The sequence below is a fragment of the Urocampus carinirostris genome, chromosome 2, assembly GCF_059441175.1.
Source record: "Urocampus carinirostris isolate Australia breed hairy pipefish chromosome 2, RoL_Ucar_1.0, whole genome shotgun sequence".
Taxonomy (NCBI): Eukaryota; Metazoa; Chordata; class Actinopteri; order Syngnathiformes; family Syngnathidae; genus Urocampus; species Urocampus carinirostris.
In genome coordinates, this window is record NC_142350.1 from 31,914,791 (window position 1) to 31,941,431 (window position 26,641).

Here is a 26,641-nt window from a genome sequence, read left to right on the forward strand (position 1 = left end):
GGTCTCAGGCAATGAGTTCCAATACTGGGGAGCAGAGCAGCTGAAAGCTCTGCAGGTGTCGGTGGAGAAAAAGTGGGGTTGGGGGTAAGGAATGGGGAGGCTGGAGGATTTTGTTGACTAAGGAAAAAAATGGTTTTGTGTTGCCTTCTTGGGAGATGATTCCAGAGTGGTAGGCCGGATTGCTAGGGCGTTCTTATAAAGAATATTGTGAGTGTTGAACATGTTTTTGTGTATTGAGAGTTCAGCTTTTTGTAAAGGCGTTCAGGTTGGCCACCTTTCATTTTCAAGACCTGAGACCAGGGGTAAACCAGGGAGCAGATCTTGAAAAGGAGACGAACCGGGTTTTCAGAGAGGCATGAGAGTTGTAGATGTTAGTTAAATTGTTAGAGTGCTGAGAGTAATATATTGTGTCATGCTCAGCAAATTTCCTTACATGCAAAGCCGAAACAACTCTGTATTTCAAAGGATTTGGTTTAGCCTATTTAGGACACAATTTATAGTTTCTAGTCAGGGTGTCACACCAGCAGACCTTTTTTGAGCTATAAATCACAAAAAAATATTTTAAATGGAAGTTCTTCACACAATTTAAGTTCACTGTTAAGAGACTTTCCTATACACAGGACAGGACTCGCACACACTTTCTCTTTTGCCCAGTGTGTCTGCACTGACGTTGGTATCCTCATTTGCAGTATTTTGAGACATTTTTGCAAATATTCCTTAGTATAAGAGATTGGCAGAAACATTCTTGCTTGCCTTTTGGGGGGAGCGCACTCCTTGCCTCCTGGTGGAAGGGCGCTTCCCTGATCAATCAGTACAGAGTGCATACCGTTTTACTTGTATTCCTTTTTTTTCTTTTTTTTGAAACTTTGTAATAAAGCTTCCTGTGTCTGTCGGCTGGTCGATGCAGGCATTGACATGCTTCAGGTCCAGGTGCTGGTCCGCTGACTCGGAAGAGGGGTAAGAACCAGAAATCATGGCCAAGATAGCTCAAACCACAACAATACTTGCCAGACTTAGACCCATCTGGAGGGACAAGAACATAGGAGTTAAATCAAAGATCAGACTCATGCAAGCGCTGGTTACTTCCATCTTACTTTACATTTGCGAGACATGGACTCTCACAGCAAAACTGGAAAAGAAAATCCAGGCCATAGAGCAGCAGTGCTACAGGAAACTTAGGCATTAGCTATCTAGCCCGTGTGACAAACAAAGGGATGCGCACATTGGACCCTAGGAAGAACTGTTGTTAACTGTGCGCAGACGAAAACTTCAGTGGTATGGTCACGTCACAAGATCACCAGGACTGACCAAGATAATTTTCCAGGGCACAGTCCAAGCAGGCAGAAGGAGAGGAAGACCTAAAAAGAACTAGGCCGACCACATTATGGAATGGACTGGTGCTAACTTTACCACGACCCAAAAACAGGACAGGAACTGATCACAGTGGAGAAAGCTGTCCAGAGTTGTGTCCTCATTGGTGCCCTGACAACTGATGCGGTTAAGGGATCTGTGAACCGGTATATGATAGGAATGATCAATTAGGAATTTTAAAGGAGCTGTACGGATTTTGGAAATGTGTTACACTCTCCTGCCAGTCTCTGGCTTAAAGTCATGAGGGCAGTCAGTATGCTCTATCGTGATGCACATGCAATTACGTGCATTTCTTACACATGCTCAAATAAACTCTACTTTTTTTCTTTTTGGAGATTTGGTTTGGGGTTTGGACTGTATTTGAAACAAGCCTTTTCTTACATTCACCATTTTCATGCTACACTAGCAAATAGACAAAAAAAATTCACAGACCAGCATAACGTCACTCTCCTGCACTACCCTCAACCATCATTCCTTGAACCTTGTGTATTCCCCCAAACAGCTCTGATAAAAGTTACATAACAGCAGATAGACGCAGTGGAAAATAAAGGGTTGAGGTTCTTTGAACAAAGTTGGGCATTGTGAACACATACAAATATTTTGTTTTAAGTGTTTAAGGACACTTCAAAAGAGACAACTCGCCTTTAAGAATAGAAAGTTGCCATTAATTTCATACAATTGTAAGAAAAAAGGTGGTAGACAAAGGTTTTGTTTCTGTTTTTTTTATTTTTATTTTTTCCAAAATCATCATTTTGGGTGGATAGTTTTATGCACCTCCCACTAGTAACGTGGAGTATTAGATAAAGATATGTGTTATCATGACTACTCAGGAGCTATTGCATCTACAGTGATTATAGGCCACTATTAAATAATATCATGATGGTATGTTATGGCCAAATAAAAGATTATTTAATTAATTAAATTAAAATACAGTACCACAATTTCAAAGAACAACTTCCTTAGCCCTGAAATTTCATAAAGTTTAAAACAGAAGTATATGCATTGCTGTGTGAGATTAGAGTGAACAGTTGAAAGCAAAGGCTCAAATGGTGTACAGTTCTGCCTATATCAGCAGGATTGGCAAATTTGTAAACATAACTCTTAGTTCGGTAGCTAAAAAACACACACATTTTTTAGGTTAGGTTTCTTTTAAAAAATGATGTTTTTGGTGGATTATATAGAAGGATTGGGAGTAAGTAACACATTCAGGGGTACTTCAGTAGCAGCAGAGCAACCAATTAAACTATCCCCACACACAAGTTTTAAAGAAAAACCATTTCCTAAATGATTAATTATTATTTGATTTAAATCCAATTTTATTTACTTAGAATTTAAATGGTGCAATGAATGTTCCTTGTTGCTTGGCTGCAAGTGCTGATAATGCCAACTAAGATATTTGATAAACAATTTTTACATTTCATGATCATAAATGAGGGCATACAATTGTGCATTGGAGCATTGTTTGGATGCACCATTGTGTATTTAATGAGTATTTTCATTATTTCACCTTCATGGTAGACAGCACAGTATAGCATAATTTTTCAAGAAAAGAAATCGACAACTTAGATTTAAATGATCATCTACAAATATACAAAAATAAATTGGCTACACGCTAACCTACAGAAAAGCTAACAAATACATTTGATATGATCTGATAAGTAAAGCAATGTTCTGTAAGTAGTATTTCATTTTCAACAGGAACAAAAGGCAAATTTAGTTGACATACAAATCCCCATAATTTGATCATGGAAGGAAAAGTGTGTATTAGTTGACCACAAGATATTGCTGTATTGTGAAGTGCAAACAAAAACGTGCGCTAAAAAGAACATTATAATACTGTATATGACATTATATTATTAATCATTACATATTATTATAACTTAGACCAGCACTAGTTCTGAAATATGTTTAGCCTATCTATCCGGATAGTCTTTTATCTTTATTTCCTCTTTATTTCATGTTTACCCTTAAGTGCCATGTCTAATCTCTTTGCGTACAATGTTTTACAACACAATTCAATTCAATCAAAGGAAGAATACAAATTACTTAGACACAAAGTGACAAAACCACAATATTTTTTTGAACTTGTTTGCCCAGTGTTTAACAAGGTTTTTAGTTTTTGGTCACCCATATCAGCAAGATGAATGACATTTATATTATTATTATTATTTATGTCTGCTTCCTCTAGGCGAAGCTCATGTTATGTAAAATGAATTCAAATTTCTCGACGTACGAGTAATTTTTAAAAAATGCATGTAAAATGATTGTTCATGTATTTTTGCTTATTAACAAATAATAATGTCTACCACTAGTAGGCGCTAATTAATACACACTGTCCCTTTAAATGAAAAAAGCTGGTAATATTGAGGCACTATCAGAAGCTGTGATAATTGTAAATACATTTGTTATTCATTTACTACAATGTTATAATTAGAATTGGAATTAGAATTGACTTGTTTGTTTGTTTGTACATGATTCAATTGTTTGTTTGTTTGTACATGATTCAAATTGAATCTTTTCTTCCGGCGCCGTCACGAATGGCAGCCACTCCAGCAGCTCCCGTGTTATTTTCGATTGTTCTCGATTGTTCTCAGCTCAGGGATGCTGCTGGAAATGTGAATTTCCCTTCGGGGATGAACAAAGTATCTATCTATCTATCTATCTATCTAATTATATAGGGTTCCTAAAATTGAGTAATATGTTTAACTTGCTTTAAGGAGTTTGATCACCTTGTGAACCACTCAACCAATCGCCTGAAAAATAGAAGCTGCTGCATTCTCATGTTTATTTTTCTCCGATCTGTTTGAAGTTTGTTTTATGATGGTGTCCTCTTGCTATGTTAAACTCTCCTACCCCATCAACCCTGTGACTCAATTGTTTGTAATAATATAAGAAAACTGTTGCAGTTTTGGTCAGATGTGAATCAGGCTTTGACTGTGAAACATCTCCTCATAAGCAAATATTAATGTCACTTGTCTCTATATGTGTGTTTTATTTGGAGGTGTTGGGTAATAGACATAACAGAAGCCTATAGTTTTTATTTTGGCAAAACTGGGCAACATTTACTTCAAAATAATAATAGTAATAATAATAATAAAAATAGAAATTTTCTACAAAACACGCAACCAAAGCATTTCCCAAAAATAAAATTGGATTGAATTACTGTAAAATTAAGTGTAAAAATCTATTCACTATAAACAATACTTTCTTCAAGGAGAAGTAATGTACAGTGAAAAACAAATACCTAAAGGTCTCTGGTATATGATACAATCATGTATCAAGAAAACCTTGCAGGCCGGATGTTGCTCGTGGGCCTTGATTTTGACATGTGATCCATGAGATTAAAAAATATTGTATCTATTTTCTACTGAAGATTTTAATATTTAACAATAACATTTATACTTTATATACAGAACTTATGTATTTATTTGTTAGTTTATTTGTTTTATCCTAGATGAGCTTCGTACAACAGTCATGTTTTCCAAAAACAGTTCTTTGCAGGTTTGACAACATGATTTTCTTTTCAGGTATCCTTCTTTCTGTTCATTGTTTTTGTGGTGTACACAATGCTGCCGTTCTCCATGCGGGACGCCATAATTGCCAGTGTTGTCACATCGGCCTCGCATACTGCTGTGCTGAGCGTATGTCTGTCTGATACAGCCGATCACATGGAACCCGTAGTATGGCAGGTAAGGTTTACCATCAAATTGACAATACCACTTTGGGTGTGGTTTTGTTGCGAAATGGACATTTTGATCTTTGTTTTAACCTTTTGTTGCATAAGTGGGGTTGTTATTTGTCAGGATCTTTAAAAACTTAAACAAAAGTTATAATATTGTCATATTTCAGGTATTCCTCATAAAACACGTTCATTTTACTTAGCATTGAATATACTATGGACTAAACAGATAAGGATCATTTTGAACTCTACCAGTCATTCTTACTCTAGAAATTGGAATGAGTTCAATCAGGGGTGTCAAAGTCAAACAGAGAAAGGGCGAAATAAAAAACAATGGCTACAAGTCGACAGCCAGACTGATTGCATGTGGACATTGTTTGAAATGATGCATACAGTATAATTAAGTCACATTAGTTTGTATAGCCCTCAATCACAAAAAGCTTCACAGACCACCATTACAACATTCCCTGGTCTCAAACCTACATTATGACACAGAAAAACTCAAAAAATGCTCAGCCTGGGGAAAATTAATTAGTTCGTTTTTAGGTAATACGTCCCATAGAGACGGGTCGGAGGGGTAGGCTAAAAAAATTACATGACTCATTTTGTTTCTCATCTCTTTGTTATCTTGTTAGGCTTTATCATCCATACATATACAGTAAACCTCGGATAAGTCGGACTCGCATAAGTCGGATTCTCGGATAAGTCGGACAAATTGCGTGGAACGTTTGTTCTCTAGGCTTTTCTGTAGTATTACACCTCGCATAAGTCGGATTTTATAAGTCGGATCCTCGCCTAAGTCGGATGGATTTTTCCGTACAATTGACCCTTTTTAATGGTTTTCGCCTCTGATAAGTCGGATCGGTATCAGGTCGCCTAGGACATCTCCCAAATGCTCTAAATTTCAGCCTCCAGTGGCAGTAAGCGATGGAATTTTCCGGGAAGATTTTCACTCCTCACAGATTTTCCGGGAAGATTTTCACCCCTCCCAGATTTTCCGGGAAGATTTCTTGATGTGACGTGGCGTTCCGTGATTGGCAGAGGCTATTCATCAAACTCCTCCTCAGTGTTGAATGATAGCACTCTCAATCACAGCACGCGGTCATAGAACAAAGCCTCGTAATCATAATCCCATTGTTTCTTATTACAGTAGTGCTAGCATTCAAATTGAATTTGTGTGAATTTCTTTGGACTTCCTTGCGGTCTGTGCGGTCTACGGTGTGGCGATGGCCTCAAGTTCTAAAACCAAAGGCAGGAGTCTCAAGACTAGAACGTATGAAGAAAAGCTCGCTATCATTGAATTCCAAGAAAAGAATCAGCACATGAAGCAAAAAGACATCGCGGCGAAGTTTGGAATGAGCCCTCAAACTTTGAGCGACATTCTGAAAAGCCAGAAGAAGATAAAAGATATGTGTGCGACAGATTTTAGAGCTCCGACCGCTAAAAGGCAGAGGGTAAATGATCATCCAGATGTCGACAAAGCACTGATTTTGTGGTTCCGTCAAAAATCATCGAGGCCTGAAATCAGAATTGACTGTGGAATGATGCTAATGCAAGCTAACAAATTTCGCCAACAGTTTTCACCGGAATCGGCTGAACTTGCACCAGCGTGGATCGACAGGTTCAAAAAACGATATGGACTTGGGCGGATTACTAAAGCCGGGGAGTCGGGCGGAGTGGATACAGAGGTTGTTGAAGAATGGAAAAGCGGAAAACTGCGAGAAATACTCAAGAATTATGAGCCAAAGGATATTTATAACGCGGACGAGACGGGCCTCTTTTGGCTGCTTTTGCCGGATAATTCCATCGGTTTTATTGGACAATCTCATCACGGTGCGAAACAACCAAAATCTCGACTGACAGTGCTTGTGGGTTCCAATATGGACGGTACTGATAAGTTGCCGTTGCTGGTTATCGGAAAAAGTAAAAAACCGAGAGCCTTTAAAAACGTAGAAGTTCCGGTGCTGTATGAGGCCAACAAGAAGGCTTGGATGCTGTCGTCGTTGTTTGAAGCTTGGCTGAAAAAGTTGGACAGGAGGATGGCGTTCGAAAAGAGGAAGATCGTTATGGTGGTGGATAATTGTCCGGCGCATCCAACCATTGAACTGAACAATATCGAATTGGTGTTTTTACCACCAAATACCACTTCGCACACCCAGCCGATGGACTCGGGTATCATAAAAAACCTGAAGTATTTCTACAGACGTACACTGGCATTGCGAAGACTTGAGGCAACAGATGATAACGCTCCTCCGTTCTCATGGACGATTTTGGACGCAGTAATCGCACTTAAGTCTGCGTGGAAGCGAGTGACTGCCAAGACCATCGAAAACTGTTACCGAAAAGCTGGTTTTGAGAGACCTGCAGAGATCGCTGACGATGTAGGAACCGACGATCAAGTCCGTGACGAATCACCAGAGGTCGTGGAGGACACTTCAGAAGAGGAAGTGACAAACTTCCGGAACATATGGTCGCGACTACGAGACTTGTTTGGAGAGGCAGTTCCAAGTAACCCTGATGATTATCTCTGCGTAGACGACAATGTAGAAACTGTCCAGGAATTAACAGATGAACAAATTGTTGAAGTCGTTCGTGATCCTTCAGCGGAGGAAGGTCTCCTTCGTGACGAGGAGGAGGATGAGCAAATGGACGTTGAAAGACCGCCCCCGAAACTCAACGACGCCTACAGTGCACTGCGCACTTTGAGGTATTACGGCCTTGCTGCATGCCCAGAACTCGAAGACCTTGCCGATCAGATGGAGACGTTGCTGCTGAAACAATCCCAGTTATCTATGCAACAAACCAAAATTACAGACTTTTTCAAATGAGTACAATGTAACTCCGAACCTAACAGACTTACGAATCTAACGGACGATGAATCGTACGGATAAAATTACATAACCAGTTCATATACAGTGTATTATTAACCATAGTTCATATCAACCATGTTCATGTTCATTTTAAGAACTTTTTTGATAATAAATCACGTTCATGTTACAAGATATCATTGCTTGGTATTTCATTTTACATATACAAGTATGCACTTTTCTAAGAGTTAAATTTCTTCTTAGTTCGAAATTTTGCGACCTCGGATAAGTCGGATCCTCGGATAAGTCGGATGAAAATGACCGGTCCATCTGGATCCGACTTATCCGAGGTTTACTGTATTATATTTAGCTCGGTGGCCTTGGGGCTATGGCGCCCGCCCCGAGACTGGGAGGTTGTGGTTCAAGCCTCGGCCGAGTCATACCTAAGACTTAAACATTGGTACCCGTTGCCTCCCTGCTTGGCGTTCAGCATTAGGGGTTGGAATTGGGGGGTTTGGTCACCTAATGACTCCCAACACCTCAGTTGGGTTGAGCGAGGGGGCTGGGAATCCCCTGCTCTGAATCAATCTCCCAAAAAGAGCCAGAAATGACTAGCCACCTCCCACTAGGGGGATATGGCTGTGGTATATATATATATATATATATATATATATATATATATATATATATATAAAATATTTTTTTCTAAGGGTCCCTGGGTCTGTTGAAGCCAGTATACCCCCAAATTTGAATTAATAAAATGAACCTCAAGATGATTATATAAATAAATAAAAGTGTTTTTTGCCACAAAAGAAATATTTTAAATGGATGCCTGACTATTACTGAGGGGTATTACAACACAACTGCTAGATATGTTTTCCCTTTTATTCATTTTAAATATATTAACTATAGGTTAATATACAGTAAAACTCGGATAAGTCGGATCCAGATGGACCGGTCATTTTCATCCGACTTATCCGAGGATCCGACTTATCCGAGGTCGCAAAATTTCGAACTAAGAAGAAATTTAACTCTTAGAAAAGTGCATACTTGTATATGTAAAATGAAATACCAAGCAATGATATCTTGTAACATGAACGTGATTTATTATCAAAAAAGTTCTTACCCTCTGCCTTTTAGCGGTCGGAGCTCTAAAATCTGTCGCACACATATCTTTTATCTTCTTCTTGCTTTTCAGAATGTCGCTCAAAGTTTGAGGGCTCATTCCAAACTTCGCCGCGTTGTCTTTTTGCTTCATGTGCTGATTCTTTTCTTGGAATTCAATGATAGCGAGCTTTTCTTCATACGTTCTAGTCTTGAGACTCCTGCCTTTGGTTTTAGAACTTGAGGCCATCGCCACACCGTAGACCGCACAGACCGCAAGGAAGTCCAAAGAAATTCACACAAATTCAATTTGAATGCTAGCACTACTGTAATAAGAAACAATGGGATTATGATTACGAGGCTTTGTTCTATGACCGCGTGCTGTGATTGAGAGTGCTATCATTCAACACTGAGGAGGAGTTTGATGAATAGCCTCTGCCAATCACGGAACGCCACGTCACATCAAGAAATCTTCCCGGAAAATCTGGGAGGGCAGATTTGGGAGATGTCCTAGGCGACCTGATACCGATCCGACTTATCAGAGGCGAAAACCATTAAAAAGGGTCAATTGTACGGAAAAATCCATCCGACTTAGGCGAGGATCCGACTTATAAAATCCGACTTATGCGAGGTGTAATACTACAGAAAAGCCTAGAGAACAAACGTTCCACGCAATTTGTCCGACTTATCCGAGAATCCGACTTATGCGAGTCCGACTTATCCGAGTTTTACTGTACCTTAATAAAAATAATAATACACGTCCCTGTTGTTTTTCTCAGTGGATATACTCACACCGACCCTATCAAATCTAACAATTTCACTTAAAGAGTTTTATAATTTAGTTATAATTTTCCATTACTACTTTATTTTGTTGAACTAGACATTCTTATAAGTCATGAAGCTTTGATGCAATGAACAAATGTTTGTGGTTATTGTGTGCATTTAATATTCAAAACGGGTCTTTAAAGAAGGGTGAAAAACCTTGACGTAAATCCCCCTTCCAGGGTGATTAGGCTGCAATGGATGTAATCTTTCATCTCAATTTTTTCTATTCATAACATTTACTATGATTATAAAGCCAGCATATTTTAAAATTGAAAAAAAAATCTGCTTGATTTAGAGAACATGATAATACACATTTGTCTTTATTTTATTGTAAATGTAAGGAAATGTTAGACTTCCAAATATACTGCAAAATGATATGGTGTCGTTTTTGTATTATCAATAATTCCCTTCACCAAAACACATAACAAGGAATACCTCTGTTCCAAATATTCCCTTGCAGCAAGATATTATCAAGAATTTACAACTGACACTGATCTTTAAATAATTTGGCAGCTCCCTTATAACGCCTAAATAGAAGGTTCTTTTAAATAATTCATCAGAGGTCAGAATAGTTTGCTTGTGCCAAGCTCACTTCTGGAAGGAATGAAAGTACGCAAGCAGTGGTTGTCAAGGAGTTTCGGCTTTTATTTTCGCTCCAACAAAAGCCTCGAGGTATATTAGACATCACTTGTTTTGCAACTCTAAGGTGTCAAAAAGAAACCATGCCTTGCTTTGTTGCTAAGACACTAGTGACCTATTTGAAAGTGGAATGTTTATTTTATATCAAGATTTTCCTTTGGGTTACAGGGTTGGGAGGGTTACTTTAAAAATGTATTTCAATACAGTTTCTAGTTTCCTGTTGAAAATGTAATCAGTAACGTAATAAAGATTCTATAATATTACAGTAATGTAACTTGATTAATTTTGATTACTTTTGGATTTCTCCACCACCAAATATGCTAATAAGAGACAAAATCATGATTGTGTAAAAAATAATCACTTAATTGAACAATAAATGAACAATGAAACTTTGAAAATAGAATTGGAATGAATTAAGGTCAGGTAAATCCTATAAAAAGGTATAGAAATTTTAAGCATGTGGTATATTTTCTTAAGCAAAAATAAAACTTTGTTTTTCACATGGCAGACAAGTTTTACTCTGATTAGAATACCATATTGTTTTGAACACACTAAGTGTTTAATTTCCACATTTTCAACAAAGTCTGGGATGTACTTTTTCCTAGTTTGAAGCAGGGATGACAAACCTCTTGACAATATTCAGACTTACTTGGTTAAGTAAAACATTTTAGCATTACGATACAATGATTGAATAGTGGATTTGGCACAACAAGTACAGTGGAACCTCGGTTCTCGACCATAATCCGTTCCAGAACCCTGTTCGAAAACCGATTTGTTCGATCACCGAAATCATTTTTCCCATTAAAAATAATGTAAACCGTTTTAATCCATTCCAACACCCTGAATGTTTAACGTAAACATAAAGCTAACCCAGGATAATCGTACATCCGCGTTATCGTAATCTTCCGTACGAAAGATTATGCTAACATGAACGAGTAAAAATAAAAAAAAAGATAAAGAAAAGAATTATGAATAGGATTTCTTACCTTTGTGGTGGTCAGCAGAAGGCGCAGGTGGAGTAGTTGTACGCACTTCTTTTCTTTTTTCACCTGTAGCAACTTTGCTGCTTGCACTGACTTTCTTTGGAGGCAAGATTAGGGGCTAAAACACTTCGTACACCTATATTAAAAGCGAAGCACGTCCACACGCGATAACAGTTGGTCACGAAAAGAGCGATCTACACCCGTACGCCGCTCAGCATCGCACCCTAGCGTACGCACTCACGGATTACCGGCGTTCGAACTTCGATTTTTTGACCGAACAGCGAAGCAAGAATTTCTCTAAATTTTAGGTTGGACTCCGATTTGTTTGAACTGAGAAGCGTTTGAAAACTGAGGTTCCACTGTAACTGCAAAATAAAAAGAGATGACAATCAATCAAATTTACTCAATGTTCCTGAACTCATCACTATAGTGCAACTCCACTGTCCAATGCCAAATAAGTCCCAAGAAGCTGCAGGCTTGAAAAAAATCAACAACATGAGTGCTACATTTAAAGAGAAATAAAATACAAACAAAAAGAATTATGGTTTTACCTGCAACACAGTGTGACAAACTCGCAATCTGTGCAACAGATACGGCTCATGCTCATCGTGTAAACTCAGCGATTAAAATCGTGTAAATTCAGTGATTAAAATGATGTTAGACACAATTTGTCTATCGCTGCAATCTGTGTATGAAATTAATTTTTAAATAAAATGTAATCCTGTAAAGTAAACCTTATTTTTGACTAAATGTACTTGTAATTTGATTACATATTTTTGTTTGTAACTGTAACAGAATACAATTACATCTTTTGGTGTTCTAATTACGTATAGCGGATACATGTATACCGTTACCCCGCAAACCTGGTGGGTTAACATCATCAAAGGGGAAGACAACCAAAACAATGTTGTGACGATGATATATTATTTTCTGACCTTCTTAATTTAAGTGTGTTTAAGGAATACAATTCCTGCTATGGTTGCGAATCATATCAAATCAAAACTATAAGTTTGGTAATCTACAACTGTGGTGGGGTTCTATCCTCCAAGTGAGAAGCTCGCCATGAATGTTGACTTCAAGGGTCCATCAATATTGACTTCAAAGGTTTCAAGGAAGATGACTGGAGCTGTCAGGTCTACCTTGCTTAACTGGGGCTGCTCAGTTTTAGGGGGGTTCAAAAACCTGACCTATATAAAGAACAGGCTTATAACAGCAACAAAATACAACACAGTTCTAATTCCAAGTATCATCCAAATAGCAAAATGCACAACACAATTGTCTTTTGTTTCCCAAGTGGAAAATAAAATGTGTTACAAAAATGAACAATTTGTAATTTTCATTTACAAACTGTAAAAAGATATCAACAGCCATTTTTACAAAACACACCACTTTTGGGGCAGTAAATCAAAATACAAGTTTGTGTTTATCTTTTCACACAATAGAAATGCTTTAAATATACAAACTTCAAGGATTCAAATAGAAACGTGAACAATACTTATGCAAGCCCCAAAGCTTAGCTCTCATCATGAAAAGAACTTTCCAGAATTAGCTTACCAAGCTATGGGGTCCTTCCTAAATCAAAAGTGCGTCAATTTGCTTCCCAGATGTTCTGTCGACTTCTAAAAAGATATTTTGAGCATTTTAAATTCTTAAGACTTACAAATGAGGTGCCGAACAAAATTATTATGTTTTCGTACATGTTTTCTTGTTTTTAAATCTTTCCCGGAGATTTGAGGAGTGTGATTGCAATAGCTCCCTTAGTGGTGTTAAGCGCCAGGGAGTTATCGCAAGCACAATTTCGGATCTCAAAAATAAAACTTCCTCTTGCCAAAATAAAATTGTAATTCTTTAAAACGCGAAAGAATAATAATACAAAATATTGCAAAGAAATGAAAACACTTTTTGTCAACGCCCTTAATTCAATTTCAAGTTTGTAGATTATGATATAACAGCACATGGAAAAACGGCTGTGATGAAAGTAATACAATAAATTGTGAATTTTGCTCTCTATTGCAAAGATTTTCAACCAATGTGCCGCGACACACTAATGTGCCGTTAGAGATCGCCAGGTGTGCTGTGAGAAATTATCCAATGTCACTTTTTTAATTTTTTTATTTTATAAAGCATTTATGAATCATTTTCAGCTAATATTATGTCATTGTCAAGCGTCTGTGCTGTAAAAACTGGGGGTATCATAAATTATATTGTAAATAAACTTACTGTTCAGTGTCATTTTATAACATTTTTGGTTAGTGGTGTGCCGCAAAATGTTTCCAATGTAAAAAACATGGCCTGGCTCAAAAAAGGTTGAAAACACTGCTCTATTTAAATCCCTAAAAAACAATATTGATCAGAGTGCCGTGATTAGATATATTAGTTTTATAAAATGAGTATTCTCTCTCCTTTGAACTTATTCGCTGCCAGCACATTCGGAGTGGATTTTTGAGTACTCATCAACGGCACTGAGCGTGTTGGGAGACTAGAAGGCAGCCCTTCATTGCAATTGACGTCCTCTTGCTATACCTTCTTGAATTTATATGGTTACTTTCATTTCACTTTTCTCTTTTACATTTAAGTCACAATTCCTTCAGAATGGTTCCTGGGAACCCCGAATCATGCCACTGTACAGACTGTTTGAATTACCAGTACCTGAAATTTCACCATAGCAATCTCTTAAATTCTAACATAATCAGTGACATTGACAAATGACTTTGGTCTGATTTTCCAGATTTTGGCCAATATCATCATTTTCATGTGTGGGAACATGGCAGGAGCGTATCACAAACACCTGATGGAGTTGGCGCTCAAACAGACTTATCAAGACACCTGCAATTGCATCAAGTCCCCCATTAAACTGGAATTTGAAAAAAGGCAGCAGGTAAACAAACCATCCATTGAGTCTCCACACATTGAATACATACAGTAAATTAGTTCAACATGCTACCAATAACTTTGTGAGAGCTAATATTTTACAGAGCTCCTTAAATAAACTTGTAACATTATCTGCTGACGTATTCTTTTTATGCTCTCTCCTAATGCTGTCAAGTTGTTTCAAGCGCATCATCTTCTATGCACAGCGTGTCGTGCAGTGAGATTAAGGTGTGAGAGCAAGGTGTTGATTAATGTTTGGATGGCTGCTGTGCAGGGCAGTAAACATTTGGTGTTTCCTTTTTTCCTTCGTGTAACTATCAGTCTTAAGTTGCAAATTTACTTTTTTTCTTGCTTTGTGAATCCAGTTTGTGTCATTGCAGTTTATGTTGAATGGCCTGGATGAAAGGTGTCATCTTGGCCTGGGGGCTGATGGGTTCCTGCAACCTGCACAGACACACACGCACTCACACAAACACGTTATTATGCCGAAGAGGGGACTGTCATTCTGCATTACGGAAAAGGGAACATAGGTTTCTGGCTATCAAAAAAAAAAAAAAAAAAAAGAAATTAAACAGCTAATTAAATTCCAAAGTCTTTAGACATATAGTTTTAAAAATATTATGTTTCCATCATTTGCAATTAAATAGAAACAGGTAACTTGAATCTTAGTTCAGCAAAACACGGGGCCACTTTACACTGTCCCCCCGAACGATCTCTTACTACATGGCAGAGGAACACTGTTCCCTGGTGTACAATGTTCACCCTTACTTCTTGTTTGATAGATGTTCTGGGATACTTTGGAATAAAACAAATAAAAGGAAATATTACTTTAAATGGGTTTATGTTTGGGTGGTGCTAGATAAGTAAGCAAGGTTCCCATTGTGTCAAAAGGACGTCTTCCAACAGCCATGTGGTCTCTGGAAATATAGTTGTTTTTTTCGGGGGGGAGAGACACATTATAAATATACCATGTTTTCTGCACTATAGGGGGCACCCCCCAAAAATAGTGTTTTCAGGTACAGTATAAGATCCATGAAATTAAAGCTACAGTAAGTGCTACCATATTTATTTGTGTAACCGTGGCACCTTTTATACACTTGTGGTATATATTATTGCAGGGATTGATCAGTTACAAAATGGTGCTGACCACAAGCGCAAAATTATACAGTATACATTGACTAGTAAATTGAACCCCGGTTACGGTGGTAAGAGCGCCGAAACCTAACCATTAGATAGCTATCATTGCACAAATATGGTAGTTGAAGTCGAAAGGACATTCTTATGTCGCGCCACTTTATTTTCCAGGACCAGACGAGTATTCAGACTTTAAAAAAATGAAGCTGGAGAGAGAACCAATGCAGTTGAGGACATTTATTAAAAATTTCAACATAAAGACAAAATCAGAGTGCACTCAGGACCAGTCAATGGGAAGCACACTCCCACCAAGATATTGGCTACGAGTGCGCTCTCCTAAAAGGCATGCAAGAATGTTCCTCCCCTTGTCTTCTAGGGAAGGGATGTGGATTTTCAAAGTGGAACATGAAACTCTAAGATGCACCTCTAAGAGCTCGCTTTACAGGGCAAAAGAAACGATAACTCCCTCTACAAGATTTAGTACTGCATATTCCCGAGACGTCAAAGGTTGTCTTATAAGATAAGGGCGGAAGACCATTCCTGGAAAAGTTTTTGATAAGAAAGGATACAGCCAGTAACACGCTACAGTGGGCATTTGCACGTCACATTGGGTATTTGAATATTGAATATAATTGTATATTGTATTCTTTTTGCTTTAGTACTGTATTGTTCTCAGCTCAGGGATGCTGCTGGAAATGTGAATTTCCCTGCGGGGATGAATAAAGTATCTATCTATCTATCTATCTATCTATCTATCTATCTATCTATCTATCTATCTATCTATCTATCTATCTATCTATCTATCTATCTATCTATCTATCTATCTATCTATCTATCTATCTATCTATCTATCTATCTATCTATCTATCTATCTATCTATCTATCTATCTATCTATCTATCTATCTATCTATCTATCTATCTATCTACTTCACGAAAATATGTAGACAAACATGATGTGCATTTACAACAACCAAAATGAACAATTCGATCATCAAAGGAATGATGTGTTAATGAAACAATAAACTTACTTGCTGGAAAATTCATGTTATGATGACATCAGACTCAGTACTCTAATTTAATAATCTAACATAGTATATTGTAAAATCTCCTGAAATAACGCATAGGAATAAATGTTGTATGCATTTCCAATTTAGTCCACCGGTATTCTGCAGTGCACGGGTAATAAAGCGCACTTTCAGATTCAGAATTTCAGATTTGGGGTTTGTAAGTGCACCTTATAGTCCGAAAATTACGGTTAAAAAATTAGTTAATACAAAGAGTCCTTTGTGACATAAAAAAAAAAACAATTGCAGGGCAACAATTATAACACAAAAACGCACACACTTCTTTTGTGCAGAGTGCTCTGCTGAAAGATGCTGTTTGCATCGCTCTTTCATCCAAACTATCGAATAGTGAGAGTGTACATTTGGAAACAATAGTCCAAAGGGGGCTATGTTATCATCATATATTCAAAGTAATGTTAGCTGAGCGGGCTCAGCGGGGCTTTTGTTCATGCCGCAGGTGGTGACAATAACAATGGGGAGTGTGACATTGAAGCACCCCTTTTTACTGCAGGGAGCAAAAAAACAATGACCATTGCCCGATTTTTTTTTCATCAATCGTGTTGTCAAACTGGATGCCAAGCTGACATAAAATAATGTCACAATAAATCGGCACGGCAGATGTGACGAATAAAAAGCAGCGGATTTTTTTGGGGGGGGTTACAAATAGGAGCAGGAAGAATCTCTCGCTTATACAGTATACATATACTAGTCGCCTTGCTTTTAAATTGTTTTTAATTATTTGTTTAAATGGACATTGTGTATTACTTAGTGCCTCCCAGTGGTAAAGAAACACTTTATAAATCAAATTAAAAAATAAACGAATTACGATATAAAAATAATTTAATTTTTAAATACTAATAGGTTGAGAAATATTTATTTTACATATCATGAGATTCAACCAGAGCACCAGTGTCAAAGTTTAAGTCGGGCGGGCCACATACCACCCTTGAGAAAGTTTTCTTCAGTCTCTGAAATGAACTTAGGTCTTCATTAAAACCAGCCGGTATCTTTTATACGGACAAATATTAAATTTCCCACAATGCAAATGGGATGGACAGGGAGAAAGAACCTGAACCCTTCAATATGATTGGCTACTTCCTGCAATGCGTATATGTAGCATACAGTACTATCATTTTCAAATACATTTTTCTTAGATTTTATGTTGTATAGACGTTTATTGTTAATGTTACTTGAATACATATTTTAAGTCAATGTTTTTTATACTAAACTGTTTATTTAGCTTTATTTATCTGATCATATCTGTATATACACTGCAGTATATGCTTAGTTTTCTGAAGTTTCACTAAGCTATATGGGTCATTTAAAACATTTTCAATAAAAGTTTGATCTCTCCGGCCCCCGGCTTGTAGCAAAAATATTAATTCGTCCCTCTGCTTATTTGACTTTCACACCCTTGACCCATGACAGAAAATGATTGAGAAGCACTGACCTAGAGGTAGCTATAACTGTCCGTCAAAATGCTTCTACAGGTACCCAAAAAACAAAAAAAAATCCTGAAAGGCTTGGCAAAGAAATGAGAAACAAATGGTGCAGTTTGGTCACTTTAAGTCTCCATAAATTGTATTTACCTTTGTGCTTTTTAGCACTCGTTTTCAGTTACACTACACAATACAGCAAAATCTAGTGGTCAAATAACACTCACTTTTGAAATGTTGAGCATGAAAATTTAATTTCAATTTAATCTAATTTGTCTTCTTAATAGTCCATTGATAAAAATACCATCCCAATCATAATCAGAGTTTGTTTTTCCGTATTTTCCAGGAGCGGCTCCTGTTGTCGTTGTTGCCGGCACACATTGCCCGTGTGATGAAAGCAGAGATCATTCAGAGACTAAAAGGACCAAATTTTGGTCAGATGGAGAACACAAATAATTTTCACAACCTTTATGTTCAGAGACACACTAATGTCAGGTATGTACTATCATTTTGTTTATTACTATGATGCAGTTGTGCCCAATTTAAAGCGTGTTAACCCTTTTCCAGAGACCTGCAGCAAACAACAATCAAATTTTGCTTTAGAAGAAACTGTTCTGGACCCTGTACAGTTTAGCGCATTCAATTTATTTCATACAATCTTAAGAGGATAAAAAAATGAATATGTAAAGTTATATTGCCTCAGAAACCTAAAGAGGGCCCCACGTTAATTTAATGTTATCCCTATGAGTATTTAACGATGGACTACATTTAAAATCAATCCCATGATTCTCAAAAGCCTCTACACTTTTTCTTTAATAATCTGTGGCTCTTTATTTTGACGGTGACACTAATAAATCATATAAAGTCACAGACATTGAGTTGATATGTCGATGGTGTTTTTGAGACTAATGCCACTAAAACAGGGGTGAAATTTTCATCCATCCATCCATGATCTTCACCGCTTATCCTCAGTAGGGTCCCGGGGGTGCTGGAGCCCATCCCAGCCATCTTCGGGCAGTGGGCAGGGGAGAACCTGAACTGGTTGCCAGCCAGTCGTAAGGCACACATGGACAGACATCTTACTTGCTCGTTTACACGCAGAGAACATGCAAACTCCACACAGGAAGGTTCGATCTCATGACCTCAGAACTGTGCCACGGACATGCTAACCACCCACTGAGCCGCCCTGCTCCCCGGGGGGTGAAATTTATGAATACATTTTGCTGGCTGGTGGCTGGATCCCTAGGGTAGTGGGGGCACCATTTCCTGTGGTTTGTCTTTGGCAAGTTCATCCCTCTCCAGGCCATCAAACACATTTACGAAATACAAAAAGATGTAGCCATGATATTCACATTGTTTAAAGGTTGGCCTTGAGCACATTATACTTTTAATGGCAGCCAAGATGCATTTTAAAGAATACATATTTATAAGGAGGGGAGTTCTCAAGGGCAATCCAGGGACAAAAGTTACACCGAGGTTATTGAAAGGCTTGTGCTTGCTAAAAATCTGATGACTTCTTTCATGAACAAATTTCTTTTGTGAAACTTATTCATAAGCTTGTTGGGAACCACGCTTGTGTGTCATGACATATTTAGCACTTTAGAACTTATTTACAGTTTAAGAGAATCATGCTGCTAAATGGCATCATGATCGTTCTGTCACTTCTCCAATCTTGTCAGTGTGCTGTCCATTTCTCATTTTCTTTTGTCTGATCGTTTTTAATGAAGGGCGCACATTTTTGTTATTTGAAGAAGGAAAGACTTTTCTCCCTCCACGTCTTTGAATTAACATCCGATGCACGAGACAGAATGGGTTAAAACAAATGTGAGACTGAGCGGTTTGAAGTTTTTGCTTTGATAAATGAAATACTATTAATAAATAAAACTGAATATTCTGGACTTGTAAGTACAGAAAAAAGCTGTAACGGTTTCACACGTGCCTCAAAAAGGGCTGGCAATCATTTATATAGCAAAGCTATACACAGAAGATAATGGGAAATTCCTTAGGCACAAGCTTTACACTAGTTATTTTTCTTTCTTCTCCAGGTAATTTAAGACTCAAGGCTTCTGTCCCAGCTAAACATTCCTTAGAACAATATAGAGACTGTATAACTAATAGATAAATGGATATGTTGTGGTGACAAGTGAATAAAATATTTAAATAGGTGAATATATATTTTGATTAAAAACAAATAAATTAATTATAAACAGACCTATTGGAGAGGTATTTGGGTTTCTGTTTTGTCACAACAACTACCATGACTCTCAGATCCTTCATTTTTTTCTACAATATATGTATAAATATATACAGTATATGTATATGTATATGAATATGTATATGTATATGTATATGTACAGTGAAAATCTGCGAAGTAGCGGCGCACCTTCAAAAAAAAAAACATGTATTTTTTATTTTTATTTATTAATTTTTTTAATTATTATTTTTTTAGACCCGGTTAATGGGGAGCAAAACCACCCGCAAAAAGTGAAAATCTTATTCTTATTAGGGTCGCGGGGGAGCTGGAGCCCATCCCAGCCATCTCCAGGCTGTGGGCAGGGGACACCCTGAACTGGTTGCCAGCCAATCGCAGCTGCAAATCACATTAGTTCTCGCAGCAAGCTGCGATCTTCATCGACGCACGAGCCGAGTGATCCACCGCTAAGAGTCGTACAGCTGGGCGATTTTACGTCCACCCGGGACGATCGGAGACAAATTCACGACAGGGTTTATACTTGCGCCGCACCGCGGGTGCCGTTCGGTTGCTTCCGCGAGCGAGCCCCTAACCCGCGGCGCGGGTACTTTCGGGCGCGATACGCACGACACCGCGACAAGCTGAGCGGGTCGGGCGCTCGGCGCGGAGGCCGGGCCGCGATGGCTCTACATGGCGCTACAAGGCCCTCGATGGCTCCGGCCGACGGACGGGCGGCCGCGGGGGAAAGGGGTGGCTGGGGGGACCTGTGGGGTTAGGGGGGGTCAGTGAAGCGGAAGCCGCACCAAAACCGTGCGCCGGGAAACGAGAACAGCGCGCCGTGCTAGGGTCGTCGGCCGAGGGGGATTCCCGCAAAAAGTGAAAATCTGTAGCGACGCCCCTTCGAATTTTTTTTTTTTTTTTTTTTAATTTTATTTTTTTACTATTACAGGCCGCGAAGCTCTGAAGCCGCGAAGCTCTGAAGCCGCGAACGTCGAAGCGCGAAGTAGCGACGTCCCACTGTATATACTTTTTAAAAATTATTTTATTTTATTATTATTTTTTTTTAGACCCTCGAAGCTCTGAACCTGCGAACGTGGAACTGCGAAGTAGCGACGCCCCTTCAAAAATGCTTTAAAAAAAAAAAAAAAATAATAATAATAATAAAAAAAATATATATATATATGTGTATTTGTATATATATTTTTAAATCATTTTATTTAATTATTATTATTTTTTAGACCCGTGAAGCTCTGAACCCGCGAACGTGGAACCGCGAAGTAGCGAGGTCCCACTGCATATTTATATGTATATGCATATGTATAGGTGACCTTCAAAGGAAAGAAACGTTGGGACAACTTTGCTTTACACAAAGTCATTTTTCTCGATTTGTTGTCATATTATGTCTCCTTTTTATTTTTAGCATACTGTATGCTGATATCGTTGGATTCACACGCCTTGCCAGTGACTGCTCACCCGGCGAGCTTGTGCACATGCTAAATGAATTGTTTGGCAAATTTGACCAAATTGCAAAGGTAAATAATGCATTATTATCACTCTTATTAATACAATGGTGTTCCTTTTAAAGTTAATGAAATTGTAGCCACATAACACTGTGAAAGTTTTTGTTATTTTCGTTAATACGGTTTTTCAATGACCTTAAACTGATAGGACTTCTACATTGTTTTTGTTATCTTTATGTTTAATTCACTACTGAAATCAACATGTGGAATTTTGTAGACAGGAGTTTTGAGGCTGATTGTGAAGGTTTTTTTTACCCTGTGCTTCATCTTTTCGACATAGGAAAATGAATGTATGCGTATAAAAATCCTTGGCGACTGCTATTATTGCGTATCTGGCCTACCGGAGTCGCTACCAAATCATGCAAAGAACTGTGTCAAAATGGGATTGGATATGTGTGAGGCTATCAAGTAAGTAATACTTACAATATTATTCGCTGCTTTCTGCGCAACTCACTAACCAACACAGGACCGTTATTCACTTAGTAAAACATAAGTTATTGAATATTTTTCTAATGACTTATCAGTGTTTTTTCTTTTTACAAGGATTTGAGTACATACATTTTTTTTCTACAAATGTCTGGCTTTGACTAGTGTGACGCAGAAAATTGCCCTTTTTTATCTTAACAAAAAAAAACACACACAAAAACATGTTCAGTATCTTTTTCTCAGCAGATTATTATTACTTATAAACTAATGAATGTTTGTTTAGGTAGTACAGTATATTTAATAACTTTTTTTAATGAAGCCTGCATGGCAGAAAGTAATTATTATACTAAAAAAAGTTATAGTGAACAAAAACGTTCAGTTGGCAAAATATCTTTGCTAATTTCATGTTATTTGGGGTTATATCTTTATTAAAAAATATTAATATAAAAAATTGGAAAACATGTTTAGGTAATATATAACATCAAAATCTTGCACAAACTAACGAACTGCAATGCATTTCTATTAAAGAGGAAATGTCCGAGTGTATTGTGTTTGCTTCTTGCACTGTGATTGGCTTATCCCGTTTGAAGGTGGGGCTTAGCCATAGGCCAATTGTAGGAATCAATCACGTACATACATGACTTCTGTACTCCTGTAATTCAATAACGGTTAATTCAGGAAGCATTATCAAACATTCTTGGTCGATAACATCTTAATACTTGCCTCATGACAAGATTTGATCACTAATGAATAGATCCCTCCGACAGTCCCTCGCTAATCAACCACTATATGTTCTAACACATAGGCTATGTACCCTTCCACTGGGTTTCCCACAACGCATCTTATTTGCTGTATTTCTCATTGGGTTTGGATGTTGATTTTGTTCCCTCCTCCACAGTTATAAGTGTGGTTTTGATGCATGACAGGAAAGTGCGTGATGCCACAGGGGTTGACATCAATATGCGTGTTGGCGTGCATTCAGGGAACGTTCTGTGCGGGGTCATCGGGCTTCAGAAATGGCAGTATGATGTTTGGTCACATGATGTCACGCTGGCCAACCACATGGAGGCAGGAGGTGTGCCTGGGTAAGTGAAAATTTTTTGAAAAACCTTTTTAATTATAGTATCTGCATTGTTTGTTTATTTTTCCAACCAAATTGACCTTTTTTTCCAATTAAGTTTGTATGGGTGGTAAATTAATATAATGAGAAATGTTTTGACCTAATAAGTGGCATGCGGCTTTTTGATCATTTGAAAATTGTCTTCATCTATCAATGTCTGCTACACATGCAACAACTTGGCCAATGGAAAAACTTGCAGCACATGGCTCGCATGCCGCAGTTTGATGATAGTTTTCTTTTTTATTTTATTTTTTTAAAACATGACTTTGATCATTTTGTGGTTTGAATTTCGGTCGGGTTTTTGGTCCCTTCGGTCCTTTAGGTAATTCCTTTGGTGTTTTTTTTCCTTTTATTGATTTTTTAGCTGGATTTACTTTTCCCATACTTTTCAAAACGTTTTATTACTTTTTCCAGTTATTTTCATACTTTTCAGTAATTTTTTCGAATGTGCAGATTATGTTTTCTTTTTGGTACTACTTGTTTCTTAGTCATTTTACTGTTGTTTCTTTGGGTTGTTTTATTTGTTTTTAGCTCACTTTTTGGTCATTTTTGGTTCGATCTCTGTTTTGAGGTTCACTTTTTCATTCATTTTGTGGTCATCTTTTGGGTTATTTTTTTATAGCAGCAAGAATTAAGCAAGAAAAGCCATGTTCAGAACAGTTCATTTCACTGTTCCATTCATGTTTAGAAAGTTAAAAAATAAAGAACTGTAATTTTCAGATCAGGCTTTTAAGGGCTATACAAATAAACATTACTTGACATGTTTTGAAAGAGGGCAAGAATACAGGAGGCTTCAAAGTGCTGCCTTGAAATTAATTGTGTTTCGCCAGATATGGCCAGTCAGCAAACACAACCGAGAGAAGTGGGGGAAAACTTTTTGTATGTGCTGGAGCTGGAGGAAAATACCCTTTTAAAAAAAAAAAAAATCTAGAATAGAATGATGGAATGGAATAGTATTTATTGTCATTGATGACATCATAGTAAACATTGCTTCAAGAAAGTTAGACATGACACCCCAGGGTAAGTAAGATAAACACATAATAAAGACCTAGAAAAATAAGATAAACAAATGTGTGAAAGATAGGCAAAATATTTACAAGGTAGTACTTGGAGGCTGGCCCAAGTTGCCAACATCTACCAAAATCGTCTGCAATGTAATACTTCGGCAATACAGGGAAAATATTGTGTAGGCCTTTCAACTTTTCAAATTGTATCTCAAATATATGTATACATATATGTATGTATATATAATGTATATATGTCATGTATGTCATATATGACATATATATAATGCCTATATATGTACATATATATATATATATATATATATATATATATATATATATATATATGAATATATATATGAATATATATAATATATATATATATATCCCCGCGACCCTAATGAGGATAAGCGGTACGGCTGATGAGATGAGATATATGATATATATAATATATATATTAAATATTATATAATGCCTATATATATATATAAAACTTAAAAAACTACCTCGGATAAAATGCATTGAAAAACTCCAAATGCAACACGGCAAGCATAGAAATGTTGTTTTTTTCATTACATTTGATTATTATTTCGATGTATGAAATAAATACCAGTTTTTTGTTGTTGCTCTTTTTAAAGCAATTAAAGTAAAATGTAGCCAGCTATTTTAATGTTTTATGGCTGTTCGAGCCAGCGGCTTAAAATCAGGTGCAACTTGTACAAAGACAAAATTGAGTTTCATTCTTTAATATCAGTTTGTGGCCTTTGATTAGGAAAGTTTTGTGGTCAGGGATTTACGGTATCGTCCATTGATATAAGTACTGTGGGGTATCGTTTTTTGTTGAAAAGCAAAAATGTATCTTCATAACATTCCTGTTTATGTTTTGTCAATAAGATTTTCCTCTTTCTTAAATGATTCCAGTGAAGCATAACCAAATGTATTCCTATCCAAATATAACTAGGTGACATGGTTTTGCAGGCGGGTCCACATCACATCAGAGACACTAGAGCATCTAAATGCAGCTTATAAAGTAGAAGACGGGGATGGGCAGGAGAGAGACCCTTATCTCAAGGAACATGGAGTCATTACTTATCTGGTTATCAATCCAAAGGTAACAAAGCACTGAAAAATAAAAAATAAAAGGTAAAAAAAAAAATTAATGGCCTGTGCCTGTGTTTAGGTGGAGCGTCGCAGTCCACAGCATCACTACCGACCTAGACAGGCTCTGGACGGAGCTAAGATGAGGGCCTCGGTCCGTATGACCCGCTACCTGGAGTCCTGGGGAGCGGCCAAGCCCTTCGCCAACCTGCACCACAGGGACAGCATGACCAACGAGAACGGAAAAATAAACACAGCTGTGTGTGACTACTACTACACTTACAATTTACAGTATTGTTCAAAAATTTGGGGTTGTTTAGAAATGTCCTTATTTTTGAAGGCAAGCACTTTTTGTTCAGTAAAAATTACATTAAACTAAACAGAAATACTGTACATCCCTTACATTGTTTACGTGGTCAATTTCTATTTTACCTTCAAATGTGTGTTTTTTAATGAAATATCTACATAGATGTTTAGAGGCCCATTTCTTGCAAACAGCTCTTCAGTGTTCTAATAGTACATTGTGTTTGTTAATAGAAGGCTCATATATGGTTCGAAAATCCTTGTTCAATTTTGTCAGCACAAATAAAATCGTTTAGTTGGTTAGAAGCTTAGGAGCTTTGAAACTGGCCTTTTTGAGCTAGTCCATTATCTGGAGCATCACATTCGTAGTTGGGATTAAACTTTAAGAACGTTCAAAGAAAGATAACTTTCATGTGAAACTTGACAGTTTATTCTTGTTGTAATACATGAAGGCTATTCCATGCAAGGAATTTCCCCAAAACGGAAGTTCTTCTACAAGGGTGTTCATGGTACACGAATCTACTAACCGCCTGGGTCGTCAGAACATCACTAAGCACGCAACTCCTAACAGCGTTATCCACTGCTGGCGGTTATCAGATTGCTTTTTGGGTCGAGGTATAATTGGCACCAATCCATTCCTTAATGTTATCGGCCCAGTTCTTTTTTTGGTCTTCCACTCCTCCTGCCCCATTGGACTGTGCCTTATAGAATGATCTTGGCCAGCCCTAATGATCTTGTCACGTGACTACACCACTTCAGTTTTATTCCACGCACAGTTGACAACAGTTCTTTGCAGGGTCCAATGTGCCCTCTGATCGTGTTGCGCACCGTTTTATTAGCATCTTTGTTAATTAGTAGCCACAAAACACCAGTATCAACATCTACAGTGAAGAGGCCCTCAAGCAGGGTGGCAACGAAAGAATCATCTGAAATTGGCCTAATAAAGGAAGAGATTCATATCGGCAAAAGAACACTGACATTGAAAAACTCACTTGATGATTAAAAGTGTGACTTTTTTACTTGAAACACAAAATTGTCTGGGTAACTCCAAACATTTGAACGGTC

General features: G+C 37.5%; 1 protein-coding gene and 1 pseudogene across 2 annotated transcripts in view; one reads left to right on the forward strand and one right to left on the reverse strand.

Moving 5' to 3' along the window:
- Positions 1-26,641, forward strand: part of adcy2a (adenylate cyclase 2a) — a 91,308-nt gene that overhangs the window by 34,942 nt on the left and 29,725 nt on the right. For both annotated transcript variants that reach the window (XM_088326193.1, XM_088326194.1), the window contains exons 3-10: positions 4,899-5,060; positions 14,137-14,286; positions 18,261-18,409; positions 21,526-21,637; positions 21,906-22,033; positions 22,978-23,136; positions 25,154-25,286; positions 25,356-25,532. In XM_088326193.1, coding sequence (XP_088182319.1) covers positions 4,899-5,060; positions 14,137-14,286; positions 18,261-18,409; positions 21,526-21,637; positions 21,906-22,033; positions 22,978-23,136; positions 25,154-25,286; positions 25,356-25,532 — 1,170 coding nt within the window. The remainder of the gene's footprint in view (positions 1-4,898; positions 5,061-14,136; positions 14,287-18,260; positions 18,410-21,525; positions 21,638-21,905; positions 22,034-22,977; positions 23,137-25,153; positions 25,287-25,355; positions 25,533-26,641) is intronic.
- On the reverse strand, positions 20,436-20,581 carry LOC148371657 (5.8S ribosomal RNA; annotated as a pseudogene).